Source organism: Sabethes cyaneus, chromosome 1, assembly GCF_943734655.1.
Source record: "Sabethes cyaneus chromosome 1, idSabCyanKW18_F2, whole genome shotgun sequence".
Lineage (NCBI taxonomy): Eukaryota > Metazoa > Arthropoda > Insecta > Diptera > Culicidae > Sabethes > Sabethes cyaneus.
The window spans coordinates 6,339,002-6,360,455 of NC_071353.1; the positions used below are offsets into that span (position 1 = coordinate 6,339,002).

The following is a 21,454-nucleotide window of genomic DNA, read 5'->3' on the forward strand; positions in this document are numbered from 1 at the left end:
GCGGCGTCGCCTTGCGTGTTTCGAAAACTCACCGAAACTGCGTGAAGCTGTCAATCGGACAGACAGGAGACAGTCAACAAAAATCAAAACAAAAACATCCGGATCCGCGCTGTGGCGGGCGGCCGGCAGAATTCTTGCGTGAAACAGAAACCTTCAGCTCCTCTGTTTCTCATACTTAATTTTAAACTATGAATACAATAACGGAGATTTTTACACGGGTTAAACCGCTGTTCGAAAAGGTGCTACGAAGCCAGGACGTAGCTGACATTCGGCGGTTAAACGAACTGCTGGTCACAATCGATGGACCCAGCATGCAGATTCTGCAACGGATTTGGCTGCAGCAGTTGGTCATTCTGGTGGATAACGTTTCCGGGAGGTATGTGTAACTGACTTTTATCTTGTGAGTTTTTTTTAATTATGTGTACCGTGCAAGCACCATATTCAAAACAGTGCCTAATTCGGAACAGTTGCAAATTTTTCATAAATAGTGACAAAATTCTAGCTATTTAAACAATTTAATCACTACATCTGATGATTTCATATTATTAAAATGGTTTAAATTGCCAGAGTTTTGTCATTATTTATGAAAAATTTGCGACTGTTCAGAATTAGGCACTGTTTTGAATATGGTGCTTGCACGGTAATTTAATTCACGCAGGAACGTCAACGAGATTAAGACCGCTTTGTTGGAGTGCCTTTGCACTATTCTCCAGAAGTGTAAATTTAGCCAGGCCGTGGCTATGAAAACAACGTTGGTTGTCCTGTTGAAGCAAATTTACAATGGCAGTGAGGGTAAGCTGGTAGACGGACTTTCGGAGGAAATGAAATTGGCTACGGTGAAGGCGTTAACATTGACGTCGAAGAACATCGAGTCGGAACTGGTGGAAGAGGTTTATCGGAAGGATAACCTGAACCTGCTTTCGCAGGTTCTATTTGTATGTGTCACTTTGTTAGGAACGGAACGCTATCGGAAATTACGAATTCATTCCGTTGAGTGTATCTTGGCCACAATGCAAATCCACGATGAATTCGATTCGACGGATTCCGTGCTGCGGCATCAGGTAGCGGAGCTGCTTTTCATAGTTCTACCAAAGCTTCTGGTGGCACTTGTAACCGTTATTAACGGAGACGAAAAGCAAGGCACTGCCGTTGTTCGAATTGCGGTAAAAGCATTAGGAAGAATTTTGGTGCTGATATTTGAAGATTACGAGAAAAAACATCTGGAACAGCTAGGAACAACGGAGGATTTTGTGAAGCTTTCTAAAGAGCTAGGTACTTCGGCTGACGTTCGGCAAAATGTGCTCGGGATGGGCTTGAGGAATTCGAAGGCTAGAGAGGAATATTTTAGCAGTGCGGAACGGAATCAGGCTTGGCTTTTGGAAGCAGACAAGCGAGTACATAAAGTGCTGACGACAATTGCTCATCTGAGAGGTGTTGAGGAAGATTCTGTCCGACTGGAGTATGCACGGATGAACGCTGACCTGCTGGACAAATGTCTTCCGTTAGTGTGGGTTTGTTTGCCACTTTTCAGTAGACCGTAATTGTAATTTTCATTACAGGAATATGCCATGTTGTTCGGTAACGTTTCTGGAGTCTCTGCTTGCCCTGAGGCAAGACAGTGCCGAGCGAGTGCGAACGGTCTGTGGAACTGCTTTGGAAGCGTCCTCAAACAAGGGGAGTCTGTTATTCGGCTCTTTCAGAACGGATGAACTTTTCTATGAAGCGCTAAAACCCATTGCACGCAGCATCTATCGAGCAGAGGAAACGGATCAGATAGCACACTTTCAGCTGATAAAGGGTTACTTTAATTTCCTGACCGATTCCCAGCTGAATGTGGTTCTATCCAACCAGGAAATTCTCAATCAGTTAATTGTCGTACTTTTAGCTGGCGCAGAATTGGACCAATCAGACGAACTGGTCCGTCGAGAGTACCTGTCCTATCGCTTTGAATACGCCTCTGATGGTGATAAACTGGGAAATGAAAAGCGAGAGTCTCGATGGATAATTTTACGCAACTTCCAAGGGTCTAATCGGGCTGAAAAGACATACTTGGAAATGGTTCACAGCCTATCAGAACATCCGAATAGCTTGGGCACGATACTAAACTACATTCAGGAAGATTTGTTTACCACAAAGCTAAACAACAATAGCTATCTGTTCCTGCTTTCCGAGTTGATTCCTACGGAAGTGGAAAATACCCTTCTTTCGTCAGGGTTACGGAATGTGTTTTCCGAAATTCTGCAAAGCTATCACTGGCAGTTGGAACTGGATGATACGGCTCACGTTTCTGATCTCAAATTTAATGTACTTCATATCTGTCTTGCACTGCGATTGGTTGGCCGGTTCTGTCACCTCTTTCGGAAGGACTTCGCCTGTTGGCAGTTATACGATGTGCTGCGGAATATTCTATCCGTTACGGGAAGCAGTCTAAACTGTCTGGTAGATGCGGCAGAAATGACGCTGGACAGTATCGCAGGTAGTTTCGGTTTTGATTCGATCCACGGATTGATTACGGACAATTTGGACTACATCTCGCAGCACATTGGTCAGTGTTTGAAACGGCCGTCCACTTTTCCAGCCGTCGTTCACACGCTCGAATCCGTTTTACGATTTGTGCCATATGAATCGTCTGTCGTGTTAGAATCCACTATCAGTCCCATCGTCATGACCATTTTGGATAATCATGATCAGCGGGTTGGAACTGGCAGAATTCTGTGCCTGCGAGTGCTTCAAATTTTCATCAGAGCCATTCGGCTTCGCTACGTACCGTCTCCGCTCGAGGAGGACGATTTGCGGCACCAAACGGACGCTCAAAACAAGTTGGATGAAAAATTAGCTCAACTAAAAAAGCAGGTGGAAAATAAGCTTCCAGCCCAGGAATTTGGTGCCACTTTAGAGGAACTTAGCGATGAAGATGACGAAAAAAACGATTTGATGGAAGCCGAAACGGAACCGGAGGTTCCCTACCAAAGCGAGGAAGATAAGCTTCCGGCGCACATTCGTATGACGCTCAAAATTCTCACGGTTTGCTTCAAATATCTATCATCAACCGTTCCGGATGAGAGAATCATTGCTCTCGGGACGCTGGACGAAGGCATTCGGTTGCTGCGGGATCACGAAAACCAGCTGCTTCCGTTGGTGCATCAAATTTGGTTCAACTTTTCGGAACGTTTCGCGGATTCCAACGTGGTCGTGATTGGTCGAGCTTTCGATCTGCTAGTTACCTTGGCGCAGTTGGCAAAGGATTTCATCCGCAAGCGGACACTAGAGTCAGTACCAGCCAGCTAAAAAAAATTCACTTCATTTTCAATCTTTTCTTTTCCTTCTACCAGCGATGTCCTGCCGCGGCTGACCGTCTTCATGCGAGACTCGGTTTCAGCGGACTGCAGCGCCCATCAGACGTTCAAATTGCAACGGAAAATCCTTACCCATGCGCCGGAACTGGTGATCTGGTTGCAGCTGAACGAACGCCAACTCGATCGGGTACTGGAAGTGGTCAAACTGTACATTGACCGTCGTCACCCGAATCAACGGCGAGAGCTTCAATCGTTGGCCAGATCGTGCTTCGAACGTTTAGCTGCCCGTTACGATCCGGGCGCGGTTTTCGTTAAGCTAGGCTGCGATGCAAGTTTTTTCAGTCAAAACAAGGTTTCGCTGTAAAAAAGTTTTATTTTTGTCGCTTGTAATTCATATAAAAAGGTTAATATTAACGGGATTTGTAGATATTAGGTGATAATTTAAATAGAGAACAATAGATTATTTCAGAAATAACAAATTTATATGCGCTCCGGCGACAGCTCTAACTGGAAAGTGATTTGTCAACTTTTTGACTTCCTAATTGCTAATGCAAGCTTACGCTTTGAGAGAATAAAAGCCTTCTTAGAAGTGTTACGAGAACTGGTGTTGTTCGAAAGTCGAGTCTTTTTTTTGTGTAATGTCTCTTAGTCCCAGATTACCCTAAACCTAGTAGCTCTCGGTATTTTAATTAAAGTAAATTTTCATTTTTCTTGCCTAGAATACAAGCATCTTAGTTAAATGCGAGACTTCGTATGCTGGTTGGTAGTTTTCATGTATTCCCCATCAATTGACACCAAAATCCATCGGCTGGTGCTGGTGGTGATGGTCCATTCGGTCCAACGTAAGCTGCTCGCTTCCCACCACCGCTGGCATGAATGCACTGATCAGTCTCCGGGTGTAGCTGGGCAGGTAGACGTAACTGGAGAATATTAGCAGCGCGAGGATACTGAAAATGACACCATCTTTGGATGGAAACGTGATGTAAGGAAAACTTGAGCGTAAAACAAAATCCAAAACGGTAATATTTACTGATGAACTTTTTCTCCCACGGGTCCAGCATGTAGATGCAAGTATTCAGCTCGTACAGTAGATAGATGGATGAAATAGATTTCTTGATCGAACTTAGCATTTTGATGAAGGAGATTTCCGAAAGGACAGTGGAGATAATTCCAATCAAGCAGTTGTATTACGACTGACTTGGTTTACTTGCTCTTATCTATTATTTTTCTAATAAAGTCGCTTATCGCCGCTATTCGCTGGTTGACAGAATGCCCAGCGATAGATTTACGATGATGAAAGAGCCAGTTTGATAGCGCCTTGGGTCGTTTTCTCGCCCAGTCAGCGATAAGATATCTTACGGAACTGGAAACCACCGCTGGCTGTTTCACCGAGTCACTCACTCACTAACGCAACGACGTCAACGCCAAACTTAACCCGTTGTCAGTAAACAGCATAAACACCCCGACCAAAAATCTGCTGGAACCAATTACACAACCATCAATGTAAAGTGTAGGTAACCATCAGCAAATTTATTGAATACTTTCGCTCTCGTACGATATTAGTTACTAACGAGGGGGTAATTGTTTTCAAATTGGTCACACTTATGCACTTAGCTCTGTTGCATTTTTACACGAACCAAGTCAACCAACAAAGGCACGAAACGAAACGAAGAAGTATTTATCTGAAAGAGGGAGGCAGTGAGCAACGAACGAGAAAAGCAAAACAAAAACGCGCAAATACGCAGAACTTCTGAGCCGAACCAAATGAATGGGAAACGTCAAACGAAGAAGGGAGAAGGGACACAGCAAGCGTTGGTTACAAACGCTTGCGTACAATAGGGTTGGGCAACTTCTAACTTTGAGATATGATGAAGCATTTAGAGGTAAGAATAAAAATTCAAAATAATGAAGCCCGACAACGTCATCTTCAATTGCATATCGTAACTTAACAATGAAGTAATTAAGCTTCGGTTTCAACTAAAGCAGCACCACCTCACTTCAAAACTGGCTATATCAGCGTAAGTGAATCGGGTTTCACTTTATCGTGACGATGGGTTTTAAAGCTTCATTTGTACTTTTTTTATCCAATATTCAGCAGAAAGCCAGCAATTTTGAGCGCAAATGAATGGAATTTGAGTAACATTTTCTATGATATAACGCATATTATATTTAATGTAGTCGACATCAACAAATCGGGCCAGACATGAAGCAATCATCCACTTCAACTGAAACGTTCTGTTCAACAAATGAAACAAGTCGCTTCATGTATGAGGCGAAGGTAAAAGAAAGTCAACTTCAATTATTTGTTTCGACGATGCTGGGCCCTGCAAACCACAGAGAACAGACATCCATTCAGGAACAAATTTTGTCGTAGAAAATCGAAAAATGCGCTCAGCGGTTTTCCGAACGATTTTCAATATCTTTTGCAGCAATCGATCGGAAAATCTTGTACGCATGCACACCAATAAAGAAAACTATTGATTTTTAAGTGCGCACTATTGAAAAATTGGATATAATGGAGCATTGTCCATCTAGAAATCCTGGTTTGGTGATTGGTTGTTGGCCATGAAGTCTTCAAAGTGGTAACGCGTTTTCACGCTTCGGCTTATAATTCAGTCAATTTTCAATAAATTTCCGAAATATTTACACTATTCGATCGGAAAGTCGAATTGAAAAATATAGAAAACTATTGATTTTCAATGCACGTCATTGAAAAATTGAAAATAACTCTAACTTGGTCTAACTAGAAAATTGTCGCTTCGTGATTGGTTGAAATGGTTGGTACAATTCAGAAATCAACGAGTCGATAGAAAATTCCATTTAATTTTACTATAACAAAGTTACAAGAGAATAAATGAAATCCTACCGTTTCTCGTTGATTGCTATTTGCCTTGATAATTCCTTATTGTGCTGTACCACCAACGCAACACGAGCGGTGCCGCAGATATTTTAATTGCAATAATCGTCACATTGAAACATTACCTTCCGTGAACAAGTGATAGCGTTTAATACCAAGTTAACACCAAATGAAACACTAAATCACCACAACAATACGCAAGAAAATGAATTTAAACCAACCCCAAAATTTTGCTTTTAAAATTATTGCTGGCCCAATAAACTTTATTTTGATCAGCTGAGAACAACAATATTTTATATCTTCATATAAGCATGTTTTCATCCTTAAAAGGACGGTGTCTGATAATTGTTACAACTGTTAGAAATGTCGACATTTTTCTCACTTTTCTTGGGCAATACAACAGCTTAAATGTTTAGCAAAACACCTCCAGGAACGCCGAAGAAAAGTTTGTTCATTTCTCCGTCGATACGGACAGCCAGCTGCAGACCGGTTTTCTCGTCACCATACAATCTGCCCCCGTGCGTGCGGATAAATCCAAATTTCAGCTGCGACATAACTGTTGTTGGTTCATTGGCACACGTAATTTTGCTTTCTCAGCAAACTGCAGACCAGCGAGACTACCATTCCGCTTTGCCACATGAAGGTTAGACGAAACGTTTGAAACGGCAAACAAACGGAAGAAAATGAACCCGATTTTCGACTACCCATTGTTATATGCTAAAGTAACGAGCGGCTGAAAAGGCGATAACTACGAAAAGCAGAAATGACGGACCACGAAATAAGGGCTGGCCGAAGATATACTTAGAACTCGAATAAAACGACTTGCTGCTTGGCATAGTTGTTCTGATATATAACAAGAGGTAAGCCGGCGAACAGCATTCTTCTTGAATAAATTCAAAAGCTAGCTAAGCTACTGTCAGCATCTCATCGACATGTCTGGACGCGGCAAAGGAGGAAAACCCAAGGGCAAAGCAAAGTCACACTCGAGTCGTGGAGATCTGCAGCCATCGGTCGGTCGTATTCACCGGCTGGTGAGCGTATTGGAGCTGGAGCTCCAGGTTATCTGGCTGCTTGAACTGGCAGGAAATGCTACTCGCGACAGCAAAAGACCTGAATTATCCCACATTAGATGCCGCTGGTCCCCTGGACTGGTATTTCATCGTGCGGCTTCGTCGATATTTTCGATCGCATAAGCCTTTCCGGTTGGCTCGTTGCAACAAGCCGTGCCTAGTTTGCGGTTATTGATACTCCAATTTACCGAAAAGAAAATTACGCTGAGTGCGTTAGTGCAAGTTTATTGCAAGCTGGAGTTATGATAATCAAGCAATCGGTCCTTTTAAGGGCCACATAACGATTGAAGAGTTTATTATATTTTTTTTTGTCCAGTTAATACCATAATAACACATGCAACGAGGGAAAAGTTGAATTTTTCGACGACCAACAAATGCCGGCAATAAGTTTCCTGGACACGGACGGCATTTTCTGCCACTTCCAAAACGTCTGCAGCTTGTAAATGCTTTATTATCAGTGTTCTTCTTTTATAAGCCGCAGAAAAGTTTTGCATAAAATTTTCAGCTTTTTGAAAACTCGCGCATACCGTCTGCCGACTACCAGAGGAAAAGCACTGTTCAACGTAGAAACAGATAATGAAAATTTATTTAGTGTTTGGTTGAGACTTCGATTTGTTCTAATAAAATAGATTCAATCAATTCATAGATGAAACTCCGAAACCTGTTGAAGATTGAACGTATACAATGTTACTACTTTGATAAACATTTCGTACAACGCATGTAGCATGTATACATGAATAATCGTACAATAACATACATGGATACATCACAGACAAACAGACATAACTCTTGAAAGAAAAATCAACAAAAATTATCGTACCTCGCATTTAGCATGAACACTAGCACCATCTATGATCGACATTCCCAAATACCAAATAGCAATATGGGTATCCTTAGAAGTAGCAAGTAGTTTTTATGGGAAATTCCCCTTCTTTCGCCAAAAAGCGCCACTTTGACCAAAACGGAGACATTCCCAACTAAGCCCAAATTTGAAATGACGGTTTAATCGGTACGAAGAATGGAAAACGAGTGCTATGTTTGTTCGTCTGTGGATACATGTTACTATCGCTACAAACAAACTTACGTAGTCCTACGTCACCTATGCGGTCGTGTCTTGTGCACAACTCTTCTGATTTTTCGGGAATCTCTGGGATAAAACTTGAAATTTAAATAATCTAATATGCTAGCGTCACCACCACTATAGTTTCCCAACTAAATGATTCTTTTGATTTGCACACTGACAACCTTTGGCTCTTCTGGAGCTAGTATATATGGACTATATACATATGAACGTTAGTGTAGAATTTTATGCGCCTTTAGCGACAGCATCACTATAGCACAGACAAACAGACATAACACGTTTCGTTTTCCATTCTTCGTGTCATTCCAAAAAATCAAAAAATGCGAGCGTCACGAAAAATGAAAGGTTTTGAGCGCTAATAGCTCAGCGGTTTTCCGATCGATTTTCAATATTCTTACACCAATCGATCGGAAAATCTTCTAAGAATTGACCCAAATGAAGAAAAATATGGATTCTTGATGTTGAACTATTGAAAAATTGAAAATAATGAATCTATGTTTTACAAGAATTATCGCTTCGTGATTGGTTGGAAGATTCTTTACGATGATCTAAACCTATACCAACTTGATATCTGTGCTTGGGAAGTAAGCCAAAACAAGTGACAAAGTTTCCTCATTTCAACAAGATTTCTTAACACCGCGCTTCAACCTAGACCATTTTGATGTCCTTGCTTGGGAAGTACGCCAGAGAGAGTGACAAAGCCCCCTCGTGCCAGCAGATTTCTTACGAACGCGATTAAACCTAGTCCAATCTGATGTCTGTGTTAGGGAAGGTGCCAGAAAAAAATTGCACAAGTTCGTTGTCCCAACAGATCGTAAATTCTTTACTGCGTGACGATTAAACCTCGGCGAATTTGATATGTGTTGGAAAAATGTGCTACAGCTGTAGTGTTCGGTTATAATACGGCTCTGTATGAATACGCATGCTTTCCGTTTCATTAGAAGTGTAGTGAAAAGATGTGCTGTTGATAAAATAGGATTGAATTGGTAAAATCCCTTCAACGTGGGAAACCATGGATAATAAAAACAATCTTTAATTTCAGTAAGGTAGCAGGAAAGTAATAGTTTGTGTTCTTGATTTTGTTAAATTTTTTTTGAAATGCACAATCTTTTGAGAATTGAACGTATGCAATGTTACTACTTTGATAAATGTTACATACAACGCATGTAGCATGTATATATGTTGCATATAGCATGTATACATGAAGAATCGAATGATTACAAGCATGAATACATGCTACTATCACTACAAAGAGACTTACGTAGTCCTGCGTCACCGGTCGTGTCTTGTACACAACCCCTCTGATTTTTTGTTTTTGTCCACAGCGTACCGGCTCCCAATCTTGAAGATGTCGGGCAAGAAATCGATTAGCTGAAGAACAACAGAACCACCGGAAAGGACCAACTCCCGGCAGGACAAAAATGGCCACGAACTGCTAGTAACAGCATTTCACTGGATACTTCCAAGCATTTGGAAGGAAGAGAAACTGCCGGAGGAGTGGATGGAAGTTGCGGTTTGTGATTTGTCCCATCTAAAAAAGGCAAATCGGTAAGATTCTGTAACTACCGTGACATTACGTTGGTCAACGCCGCCTACAAGGTGCACTTCCAGATTTTATTACGTCGACTATCACCAATAGCATGAGCATTCGTAGAACGGTAACTGGCGGTCTTTATGGGGTCCATGCTACTTGATGCGAAGTATTTTTACTCTCCGACAAATCCTTCAGAAATGTTGGGTATACAATGTGCCTACCCCGTATGAATTGGAACCTTACTATAAACATAAATATTATCATCTATCTTCCAATCTCCAATCCCAATTTGTAAAATGGTTCGGTACAGTATCTAAACTCTTGCCTGGTATAACCATAAAAGCAATGGGTCGTTAAGAATGTTCACCATACGAAATCGAGCGACTTTCCATACCTATTTTTGAAGTGTAGGATATGATGAACATAATGATGAAGATTAAACCATAATATAAATGGTAAATCCGATGAAAACTTCTAGTTTTGGAATGTATTGTAACCATTGATCTTATGGTGATTATGGTGATTGGTGCTGATTAGGACCATTTACGCAATTGTTTTCGTTTATGCTGTACGCATTTGATTATTGTGGATTTCAGGATAGCGTAAACAGCTATGACAGATAATGCACGAGAACGTATGTGTTTCAGGGGCACTTTCAAGTCCCTTCGATTCACGCAGAAGATTGCAGCAAAGGGGATGGACTGTCCGGTATGTTATTTAACATCGCTATTCAAATTTGTGATTCGGCATGCGTGCATCGAAACGAGAGGAACAATCTTCAACAAGAATAGAGTTACGTGTGTCGAGAGGTTCCAAGCATCGAGTACAATGGAGAGAAATTCTCGATGCGGCCAGCCCGACTCTATGCTGTTAGAAGGACTAAATGAGGACCAGACTCAAAAGCTTTGTGGTAAGTCCAAGAGAAAGAAATTGAGAAAGAAATAAGTGTTTGTTAGTGACGCTAGAAGACAAATAGTTTAGGGAAAAGGAATAGTTGATAAATATAATACATATATAGCTAGAGGCTACAACGGTATGAGCTTTCAGGAATTTTCGGTGGCTTTCAGTGAAGCGTCCTATATGATACGAAAGGAAAAAGGGAATTTCCTAAAAGTTTGTTATCAAAGCACAGTTCAATTACATGCTGAAGCACTCCTTAAACGAGAAAATTACAAAGAAAAACGGAAACTTGTGGCGCAACTGTTAGAACAAATCGATGAATCAACATCTACGCGTCACATGTGGAATATAGGTAAATGGAATCTATATCCGGTGGGAAATCTAAACAGTGCATATTATAAAAAGAAAAGTTTGTGCCTAGGGGCACGAAAAAAATGTATGCTGGTTAAGAGATTATCGATTATTATTGTCGTTCTCTGTTACCTTGCAAGTTTTCGTGGAACTCTGCTTTTCAGTCATTTTTATCCTTGACAGCAATACAACCGAAGGTATGTAAAAAATTCCGACGCTAGCCTTTGACTGCAGCGTGCTCCACTCTGAAAATTTCTGCATCACGTCACCGGCTCGAATATTCCATCTACCATGTTTTCATACAATAAATTCTTACAGTATGTCGATATAATCTGATATGGTCACTGTCTGAAGTCGAAGTAAACAAAATCTCAGGTGATTAAATGTTGTACCGGGTCTGTGAAGCAAAAGCGTGCTTACATGTTCATAATCCGTTCATTCTTGACAGCGCTTGATATTTATGATTATTTTAATAGTGACTCGATAAACTTTATATCAATCACTGCATAGAAAAATTTCCGACCAATTGATACAAATATCTCCAAAATCCGTTGAAAAAAATGATAAGGTCTAAAAGTGCAAATACAAATGCTTCAAGATTCCAGAATACCTATTTTAGAAAGAAAATGGGGATAATACGGGGACCATATCGGTATTTCACTAAATCCCTAGTATACAACTGAAAAATAAGGTCCTCTTTAGTCTCCTATTTTGCAAGACATTTGCTAAGAATTTAGTGAAACAGGAATCAATCCACACAGTAAAAATGACTGCTAATTGTATCCCATAACGTTTGACTGTGTCTTATGTCATGAAGATACACGATATTTCCAAAACAAAAGCCTACGTCTGCAATTCACCATTATTATTTACACGGATTTGTGCCACACTGAAATAAGAGTCTGAATAAGGAGTCAAATAAACATTTCATCTGTACAGTGACTTGTTCAACTGCTGATTAGCTAATATTCGGAAAACAAGCGATTCATGAAACAAAAAATGCTTGACACATAATCACTTTAACTAGCACTTTCTTCGCCTCCACACATGCAAAAGCCAGAGCAGACGTTCTGGATCGAAATTTCAAATTTCCTCAAAAGGATACTGATGATGCACTTCTCCCACGGTTCAAACACGTACGTCATCGTGTAGATCTCCCACTGCAGATAGAAGGCATCCCACTTTCGTCGAAGCTGCTGCCGGAGTTTTCGCCGCATTTCGGTGAGGTTCATTACGGCTGATTCGAGCGAGCTCGCTGCACTGCACCACTGCACACCACACCGCAAACGGGTTCAACTTTCTAGATGTACTGAACTGAACCCTCATGTATCGTGCGTACCCGTTTATCGAACTCCGTGGAGGTAACGACGTTCAAAATCAAAGCTTTTCGGGTTATCTAATCTTGCTGATAAAGTTAATCGGATTAAGATTTTTTTTGCGGGTAGGTAAGTATCTATTTTGCGTGTTTAAATTTTATTAATAGACACATCCCTATCCCTAGTACATAGTAGGCCGTCATTCGGTCGACTGAGATTTTGGGTGTTTGGTTGGGTGGAAAATGTCAAAATTTTAGTGTTCGTATTTAAAGTAAAAATAAATAAAATATCAAAAAGATGGAAGTTGAAGAAAATGCTAATCCGGAAGCGGAGGAAGTTACGTCCGAGGGTCCGGAACAGGAAGAAATCATTGAACCAAGCATCCTGGAATCCACTGAACGTTTGGAGGTGCTAGAGACGTCAACATTTTCATTCGTGCAAGATGCAATTATTCAATTTTGTCCATTTCGCGGGGTTAGTTCTAAGTCGACGATTGTCGATGAATCGGAAGAGTTTCCAGAACCAATAGATCCGCTTGGATTACTTGAAGAGGAACCACCGTTGATTGTACAGAAACGTAACTATTTACAACTCTACTTGGACGAGAGTCGCAAGTACGGAGTTACACCACTTGGTTATGTTCGTGAAATTCTCGAAAAGGTGGATGAAGGTTCTGAAAAGATGATGGAAATTGATTTGAACGTAAGTTTCCCTACTAGGTACTTTCATTCTGTTGATAAAACTAACAATCGTGAATAGCGTTTTGGTTGCAGTAACCTTCAAGTTCAGATTCTGTTGGACTGCCTAGCCCAAGCCTGTCCAGATCGGATGACCAAACTAAATCTGGACCACAATCTACTGATGAACAATGCGTTGGCCTGCCATCTGGCGGATTTCCTTCACGTAGCGCAAGGGATTACTGAGCTGAGCATTGCAAATTGCCACTTGAACGATGTCGAGGCGGTAAAAGTGCTGGCTGAAGCATTGTCAACCTCCAGCGTGCAACGGTTGAACTTAGCAAGTTGTCAACTGGGTGACGCCGGTGGAGCTGTGCTGTTCCGAGCCCTGACCCTATCCGACAGCATTCAGTTTATCGACGTTAGCTGGAATAGGTTGGAACATTCGGCCGGCTTTGCAGCCGGTCAGTTTCTTTCCGGTAATTCCACCCTGGAGGAGTTGATTTTGGAGGGTAACCGATTGTATCTGGAAAAGGAGTGCATTGTACCATTTTTGAAAGAGCTGGCGAAGAATGGGACTCTGAGGAAGTTGAATCTGGCCTGGAATGCTCTGCAAGGAGCGTCTTTTGGGAAGGCTCTCTATAAGGCTTTGATCGGTAGTGCTGTAGAGGTTTTGAATTTGGAAATGAACTGTCTTCGGTCGGAGGAAGCACATGATTTACTCAGGGTATTCCGCAAGTGTGACACGCTTCGGGAGATCCATCTCGGTGGGAACTTCTTCGCTGTTGATGAAATGAAAGAGCTTGTTAAACAATTTGCGAAAAATCCTGTCCTTAAGCTACTGTCGCTAGGAAAATATCAGTTCGTATCGAAAGTTACTGGCCGGGTAAGATCGTTCTGCCTTGTTTTTATGATGCTATTCTGATTATTTTGTTACGCAGCTCTCAAAACGTTTCATGACCCGAGATCCAACCAAACAAATTACTTTCGGTGGCATTTTGCTGGCAAATCCTCCCCGTCCGGTTGATGTGCCGGAGATGTTACTCGATCGTTGTCGTTTTCTGGGCTTTAAACCTAAGAAGAAGAAACGCAAGAAGGACTTGGGTCATCTGATGTTACAGCTGCAGCGCCTAGAACAGCCTCTAATAAGCAGGGAAGATTTTATTGCCACGATCAAAAAGTTTCGAATAAAACTGGACAAAAGCTTGATGGGATCACTGATGGATACGTTCGGTGACCGTAAGCTGGTCGATACCGGAGCAATGGCGAGCAAGTATCTTGAAAAATACCCAACGGAACCACCTCCGGTGAAGCAGAAAAAGAAAAAATCTGCTAAGAGAAAGAAAAAGAACAAGAACGCAAAACCCAAATAAAATCGACTTCCTCGGTACTTCGGCCAAGAAGCCTAGTGGATCGCTAAGATGATATCGGCCGGTAAAAAATAGGTCACTTCAGGCATCGACCGTTGAAACTTTGCCATTTAAAGTCCGTGAGATATTTTCCATATAAAAACAATTATGTAATCCAGTGCCGGTTTAGATATCTAGATTCGGATAAAAACCACTGCGGTAGTTTGTTTTCCCCCCGTTGACGGGCGATGAATAGCTGCTAACATCTCAATTTCGCGTATCCTATAAAGGGACCATAGCCAACCAGCAAAGATGTCTTGCAGTCGGTCGCTATTTGCTGCAGCGCGAGCTCACTAGGATGGAAATAATAGGTTAATTAAGCACCATTATTCCAATAAACTTTTCTATCCACCAAACCATACTCATACACTACACGAAAAAGAGTTGAAAAAAAACGGTCCGTTCCTGCTTGGCTATAATGCTACAGATCTGCTCCCGATAAGAGCTATTGGTCTGTCGCGCTAGCCGAGCCGAGCGTGGAGAGTGCACGGCTTTAGACGATACCACAATTAAAACATAAAATTGTGCATTTTTTCTGCGATCCTGTCGCGTTGCTTCACATTCCGCGCGCGCGAATGCCAGTAGGCCCGCGGTGCGGTGGTGCAATATAAAAAGTGTCACGAACTCGCGCTGTTGCATCCAATCCGAGTAGTCCACCGAAAGCGGCGTAGACAACACCGTACCAGAGACCAGTCATCGGTCGACCGCGCAGATGTGCTGCTATTATCACCGCCTCCTGCTGGGAGGAACCGTTGATTCCTGCGCGCGTACCTTGCCGTTTGGGCTAACTAGATCAGTTATAACCGATCTTAATTAACTCATTTTACGGGTCCTCAGCTTCACAGCACGGCGGGCAGTCGTGGTGTGGACCAAATGTGGCCGCTGCTTGTCTCCAGATTTGGCGCACTACGTTCCCGAACCGTTCGCGCCCCGACTCTGCAGGCCGCCGGGCCATTTTGGGGCGTTCTTCGGTGGGCAATTATCACCTGCCCCCATCTGTCCTGGCCAGATGTCGGTCCGGCTTTAGAAGTGACGTAGCACGAGATGAAGCGAGCGAAAGAAAGCGTAAAAGACGTATCAATTAATCGATTGATAACTGCACTCTCTCACTGCGCTCGGTCACAGTAGGATTTGATGGAAAGTTGAGCCTACCGTAAATGGGTGTCTTTTTCCTGCTACCTGGTTCTGCCGCGTCAGACATTACGATCGTCAAGGGACGAATTTTGAGCTTCAATGCTGGCTGGAATGCTGGCTAAATCAATAATCAATAAACTGTGTTGCAATTATTTTCAACTAGATTAAGATTAGCCATGACAAACTGCTTAAAACTCCATTACGCTGCTGGCTGACTGGCTGGCTATTGCCGTGGACGTGGACTGGTTTGCGCAAAAAGTCGTGCCTCCGCTCAACCGAAGCAAGTAGGTAACCAACCAGTCAGTCGGTCGCCGGGACTATGCAAAAGTAAATACAGCAAAGCACACCCAACTAGCGGAGTAGCCAACTTGGTCTGCATTCGCGTACATGCCGGAGACCCGATAAGACCTCGATCGGGTGATCATTTGCCATTTTTACACACTATGTTGTACCGGAAAGCCAGAAGGATCCCCTATCTATGATGTACGGTTTATCTTCAGTTGGCAGCTTCACGCAATAATGGAGCTTGGTGAGCGTGAGACCTACCTAGCCTACATCGCATTTGACCTATCAACATACCGCACGCAGGTGACGTTTGGACTTTGGAGGAAGTTGAATCCCACTTAGGGCTCGGCGCAGCTCAATCGTTAAATAAACAGTCGCTTCATACATATCACAATAATTCTATTCTAAGTGACTCTTTGATAAGACAGACTTTGGTCACACTTTCTGCGGTTTTGGCATGATGCTGCTGTCGTGACGACGATATCAGCTGGAGGTTTTCCGCACTCGCTCGGCCGAACGGCCGGCGTTCCTTATCAGCACGTGCCGATTAGCCAGACTTACATTGAAAAAAAAAAACCAGAACCAACGGCAAGTTCCAGACCGTAGAAAATTTAGTAAATTGTTCACCCCGCGCAGTAGGTCAGGTATTATTCTTTCTATTAAATTCCATCCCGGCAGGCAGTCGATTGTTCTTTTGTCGGTCAGTGTCACTTTTACACTTGCTCCAAGTACTGAGTGAGGGCCGGAAACGACGGCTTCAGAGGCGCGTAATTCACTCCCATCCCCAGATCGAGGCGCAACAAGTTCATTCACAATCTTGGCGCGGATGAAACCATTCACAAGCAAAACCAGCGGACGGCCGGCGGAGGGAATAAACCGCACAATAGCCCCCGCTGGATGATTAAATTATGTACGCATCAGTTTCCATTCCAGCTCGAACCAGCTTCCATTTGTGGTCTTGTGGTTGAATGGCGAGAGAGAATTTTTAGCCGTTCATGAGATGTGTGTTTTTTTTGTGGAAGATTTTCGAAATCATGAGACTTGTATCAAACTTGCAGCAAAACCAGTCAAGACTTAGTGGTGCTTCGCTAAATTTAAAATTTTGAAGCAAATTTATCCCGGTTGAACCTTAGCTATTATTTAAAATTATATTAGATAATGCTGAAATTTTCGACACAATTTTAATTGACTGAAGTTTTTGGAGCGTTTTAATAGAATACGAAACCTGCAAATTAAATCAAAAGAAAACTTATCCAATTTAATTCTAGTAGTATGTATATTTTATTCTTGACAAATACGTATTTCGCCTACGACTTGCAGGCTTCCTCAGTATCTGTTTTCGAAAACATAGTAGAATTAAATTGGATAAGTTTTCTTTTTATTTAATTTCAAAGTTTCGAGTTTTGAATTAATTGTTTATCTTTTTCCAGAATTTTCTATTCCAAGCAACAAGCAATTACACATGGCTGTCTGTCGTTCAATTGAATCAATTTATTCTATTGGATATCACAAGCCAACCAAACTTAAGAAAATGTGCATAAAGAAATAAAAATTCATTCTGCTGGTAATCATATGACTGAGGATCCCAATTTATTAATTTACATCCACGTGGATTTTTTTTTTGGAAAAATCTTAGCTTTTATATTTACAAAATCTAGTTCTTTGGAAAATTACAGCCACCAGGTGAGATTTGGTGATTAGGTTCCAGGAGAAACTTGAAGTTGACCTTCTGTTTTATCAATAAATTCTGTTCGGTGATGCAACGCATTTTTCAAACAAGCTAGTGCAGGTGTTTAGGTATTAAGTTTTGAGAACAAATGTCGCCACAAGCGTCTCCAGACAGACCTTTCAGAAGAATATTTTAGCCTGGCAAAACGGATGGTAAATCTGTTATCACTTATCACAATAATACCGGCCGATTAGATTTACATCTTCAGACTTTCGGGGGCAATTGGAGTAAAATCAAAGTTGAAATTGGACAAGAAATTAGAGTTGAAGTCGGACTTGAAAACTTGCTGATTTGGACTAATTTAACTTCAAGTATTAATTGAAACCGGACATGGACACGACATTTCACTTGAAATTAGAATTGACATTTTTCGTCTTATTCTCTCACATGTTTTACCACTTTTATATTCTGTTTTTTTTTCTTTTCCAGTCCCGTTCCTCCACTTTTGGTTTCGTTTTTCCTCTTTTCATGGTTTTTGCTCCTCTTGTCTTCTTTTTCTCTTGTTTTCCATTTTCTGTCCCGTGTTTCCTGTTTCATTGTTCCGGTTCTCTTTGTTTCCTGTACATTTTTTGTCTAATTTTCGTCCTGTTTTCCTCATGTACTTCACTCGCTTTCGGTCGAAGAGCACGAAATTGATCCGAGGCAATGAACTGAGCAATGTGTGTGTGTGTGTGTGTGTGTGTGTGTGTGTGTGTGTGTGTGTGTGTGTGTGTGTGTGTGTGTGTGTGTGTGTGTGTGTGTGTGTGTGTGTGTGCGTGTGTGTGCGTGTGTGTGTGTGTGTGTGTGTGTGTGTGTGTGTGTGTGTGTGTGTGTGTGTGTGTGTGTGTGTGTGTGTGTGTGTGTGTGTGTGTGTGTGGAAGTTTCTTGAAATTGAAAGCTCTATCGTCTGATAGAATTCAAATTCATTCAAAGTTTGGCATTGCATCGGTGTAGTCGTTTCCTTTTCTTGCCGGTTTTTAAATTGAATTTAAGGAGTGTATATTGCGTAAAAAATATTGTATAAATTCATATTTAAGAAATCAGTTAAATTGTTTTGCTGCTATAAATCAGAGATACGGATATTGTGTTGGGAAAATTCGATAAAGTGATTAAATTGCTTGGTGTATGAAATAGTATCGGAGGAAGACATAGTAGCGTATTGTTTTATTGCTGAATAAGACCGCTGATTGCTGTTATTGCTGTTGTTGTTTTGCTGCTCTAAATTTCTCATCGTAAACAAACTTCGTGAATATAAATACCGTTGAGTATGATGCACTGCCGCTAGGTTCAAATAGTGGCACACATATAGTTTTTTCTACTTATCTAGTGTGGATCAAAATCATCGTTCAAATATTTATTTGTGTCGACAGATTAAGCGGAAATTGAGTGAAGAAGCGTCTTGCACAAATCTAGCCGTTGGTTCGGCTCGGTGTATTGGTGCTGAAGTAGCTCTGTTTCAGCACACAGTGAATCGTGAGATTTAGCGAAAAAAGAGTGAACGAAGCGTCGTACACAATCAAGCCGTTGGTTCGACTTGGTGTATGGGTGCTGAAGTAGCCCTTCTAGTAGTCTTGTGGTTTTGTTGATGCGATAATAAATGCAAATGCATGTTGTTTTAAATCCCACTGAGTAAATAGATTAATTGAAACAGTGAATTGGCGTCGTGCGCAATCAAGCCGTTGCTTCGTGCTGCTGTAACACTGTGTGATTTCTGTCGACTACAACAGGGGCGAAAGCTCCTTGCGTGCGATGTTGTGTGCAAGGATAGGTAGTCCAGGTTGAGTAGCCAGTTTAGTCAAATTTGAGCGAACGGATGCAATGCAAAAACTCAAACAAAATAAATGCGTTAAATATCATAATCAAAAAATCTTTAACAACTCCAATCACAGCAAGTTAGTATTGCAAATCGTCTACTCTATCTTCCATTCCAGCATATAAGTAATAACACTTTTTCGTTTTCCATTAGCATAATAACTTTATCTTGCTGACTATTCTGTACTATTAAAGTGAATACTTAGACGGGTGTGTGTGAGTAAAAGCTATCGCTTCTTGTATGTTATTTTCGATTACTATCTTATAAACTGACTTGCGCTGCAGCAGCTGATTTGATTTTCATTGTTGCTTTAAACAGGTAAATATGGAAAATGAATGTTCAATTTGCGTTGAATGCAACAAACCAGAAAAGGATTCTTCTAAATTGATAATTTGCATGTATTGCTTCACTGAGGCACATCTTAAGTGCCGTAACATCACCGGGAATGCTGCGCGACGCATGAAGGAAAAACCGTACTTTTGCTCCCATAACTGTGCGAGTATATACCAACGCATTATGGAGATGCAGAATCTCAAGACTTCGATTGTTGAATCACTTGCAGTTGAGCTAAAGGGAGCGGTGGCTTGTGCCGTATCCCAAGAAATGCAAAACTTTAGGGGAGAGGTAAAGCAAATTACAGCAGCAATAGAGAAATCTCAAGATTTTCTGTCAGCTAAGTTTGATGGCATTGTAGGGGACTTTCAAGAAATGAAAAAGGAAAATGAATTTTTAAAAAAGGAAGTTGATAAATTGAAAACAAACCAACTAACTTTGTCAAAAACAGTCCACAATTTAGAACATCAGGTAGATAGAGGTAACCGTGAAAAAAACTGTAACAATGCAATAGTACTCGGGGTCCCGTTTATCCCTGGGGAAAATACTCAAGAGATTGTTGAAAAAGTTTTTTCTTGCCATGGCGTAACCAATAACTCCGACATGCTGGTTTCAGCTACTAGACTAAATGCTAGAAACAAACCGAAAAACTCGCTTATACCCATTCGCGCAGTGTTTGCCAATGAAGGCAGTAAGGAAATTGTTTTTAGCAAGAAAAGGGAAGTTGGTAAACTGCTTTCGTCACAAATCGATCCTAGCTTGACAATAGATGGAAAATCAACAACCATCACTATACGCGATGAATTGACCCCACTATCGTTGGAACTTCTGAGCGAAATGAGAGGCCACCAAGATAAGTTAGAAATAAAATATGTTTGGTGTAGCAGGGGGGGCAATGTACTAGTCAAGAAAAACGAAAACTCGAAGCCGGAAGTAATAAAAACTAGAAGTGATTTAGATGAGCTAGTTAATCGCTATACTAAAAAATCTCCTCCAAAGCAAACTCCCTCTCCTAAGAGAAAGCGCAATAATAACAACACAAACTATTAAGCTCTTTTCGTTTGTCCGTGATATAAAACCGTGTCAATTGTATAATAAATGACTAGTAGAATAAATTCATACCACGAGAATGTTGATGAGTTCAATCTAAATCATTCTGATGACGGAAAAAATTTCCTTCCTATAGCACAATGGAACGTAAGGGGAATGAATAATTTGCAGAAGTTTGACAATATTCCTTTATTCCTGGACAGCATAAAAGTTCCTATTGACATATTGGTAATTGGTGAGACGTGGTTGAAAGCTGAAAATTGTCCTTTGTATCAAATACCAAATTACAACTCAATCTTCTCTTGTCGTGACACGTCGTCTGGTGGTTTGGCGGTGTATGTGAAGAATGAATTAAGCTACAATGTGAAGAAAAATATTCTCATTGAGGGCATGCACATGATTCAAATTGAAATAAAAATAAATGGGTTGCTGTATGATGTTATAGGCGTATACAGACCGCCATCATTCGATTTTAATTATTTTCAAGATGAGATGGAAAGCTTATTGTCAACGCACACGTCATGTCCACGTTTTATCGTTGGAGATATGAATATTCCATTTAACTTAGCTGGTAACAGCACTGTTCGTCGTTATGAAAACTTACTGAACTCGTATGACTATTTTTGCTCAAATACGTTTG

At 41.3% G+C, this 21,454-nt stretch overlaps 3 protein-coding genes across 3 annotated transcripts; 2 read left to right on the forward strand and 1 right to left on the reverse strand.

Annotated features, from left to right (window-relative positions):
- Window positions 1-188: 188 nt before the first annotated feature.
- Window positions 189-3,905, forward strand: LOC128738866 (TELO2-interacting protein 1 homolog). The gene is made up of 4 exons (XM_053834319.1): window positions 189-376; window positions 659-1,501; window positions 1,560-3,269; window positions 3,333-3,905. Exons 1-4 carry the CDS (start codon window positions 189-191, stop codon window positions 3,658-3,660), a joined length of 3,069 nt encoding a protein of 1,022 aa, XP_053690294.1. The 3' UTR covers window positions 3,661-3,905.
- LOC128738858 (serine palmitoyltransferase small subunit A) lies at window positions 3,659-4,931 on the reverse strand. Its single transcript, XM_053834305.1, has 2 exons — window positions 4,327-4,931; window positions 3,659-4,259 (listed from the first exon to the last, which is right to left on the reverse strand). The coding sequence occupies exons 1-2, from the start codon at window positions 4,424-4,426 to the stop codon at window positions 4,081-4,083; spliced, it is 279 nt and encodes a 92-aa protein (XP_053690280.1). The 5' UTR covers window positions 4,427-4,931; the 3' UTR covers window positions 3,659-4,080.
- A 7,771-nt stretch (window positions 4,932-12,702) lies between these two features.
- On the forward strand, window positions 12,703-14,455 carry LOC128735646 (uncharacterized). The gene is made up of 3 exons (XM_053830134.1): window positions 12,703-13,107; window positions 13,165-13,968; window positions 14,024-14,455. The coding sequence occupies exons 1-3, from the start codon at window positions 12,703-12,705 to the stop codon at window positions 14,453-14,455; spliced, it is 1,641 nt and encodes a 546-aa protein (XP_053686109.1).
- The last annotated feature ends 6,999 nt before the right edge of the window (window positions 14,456-21,454 follow it).

What these genes read in the sequence shown, in the direction of transcription:
- LOC128738866 (XM_053834319.1), top strand. Translation starts at nt 189, where the DNA reads ATGAATACAATAACGGAGATTTTTACACGGGTTAAACCGCTGTTCGAA. An exon ending in CTGCTGGACAAATGTCTTCC is followed by an intron (nt 1,502 to 1,559) that starts GTTAGTGTGGGT and finishes TTTTCATTACAG; the next exon opens with GAATATGCCATGTTGTTCGG. An exon ending in ATCCGCAAGCGGACACTAGA is followed by an intron (nt 3,270 to 3,332) that starts GTCAGTACCAGC and finishes TCCTTCTACCAG; the next exon opens with CGATGTCCTGCCGCGGCTGA.
- LOC128738858 (XM_053834305.1), bottom strand. Translation starts at nt 4,426, where the DNA reads ATGCTAAGTTCGATCAAGAAATCTATTTCATCCATCTATCTACTGTAC. An exon ending in GTGGGAGAAAAAGTTCATCA is followed by an intron (nt 4,260 to 4,326) that starts GTAAATATTACC and finishes TTCCATCCAAAG; the next exon opens with ATGGTGTCATTTTCAGTATC.
- LOC128735646 (XM_053830134.1), top strand. Translation starts at nt 12,703, where the DNA reads ATGGAAGTTGAAGAAAATGCTAATCCGGAAGCGGAGGAAGTTACGTCC. An exon ending in TGATGGAAATTGATTTGAAC is followed by an intron (nt 13,108 to 13,164) that starts GTAAGTTTCCCT and finishes AATCGTGAATAG; the next exon opens with CGTTTTGGTTGCAGTAACCT. An exon ending in TATCGAAAGTTACTGGCCGG is followed by an intron (nt 13,969 to 14,023) that starts GTAAGATCGTTC and finishes TTTGTTACGCAG; the next exon opens with CTCTCAAAACGTTTCATGAC.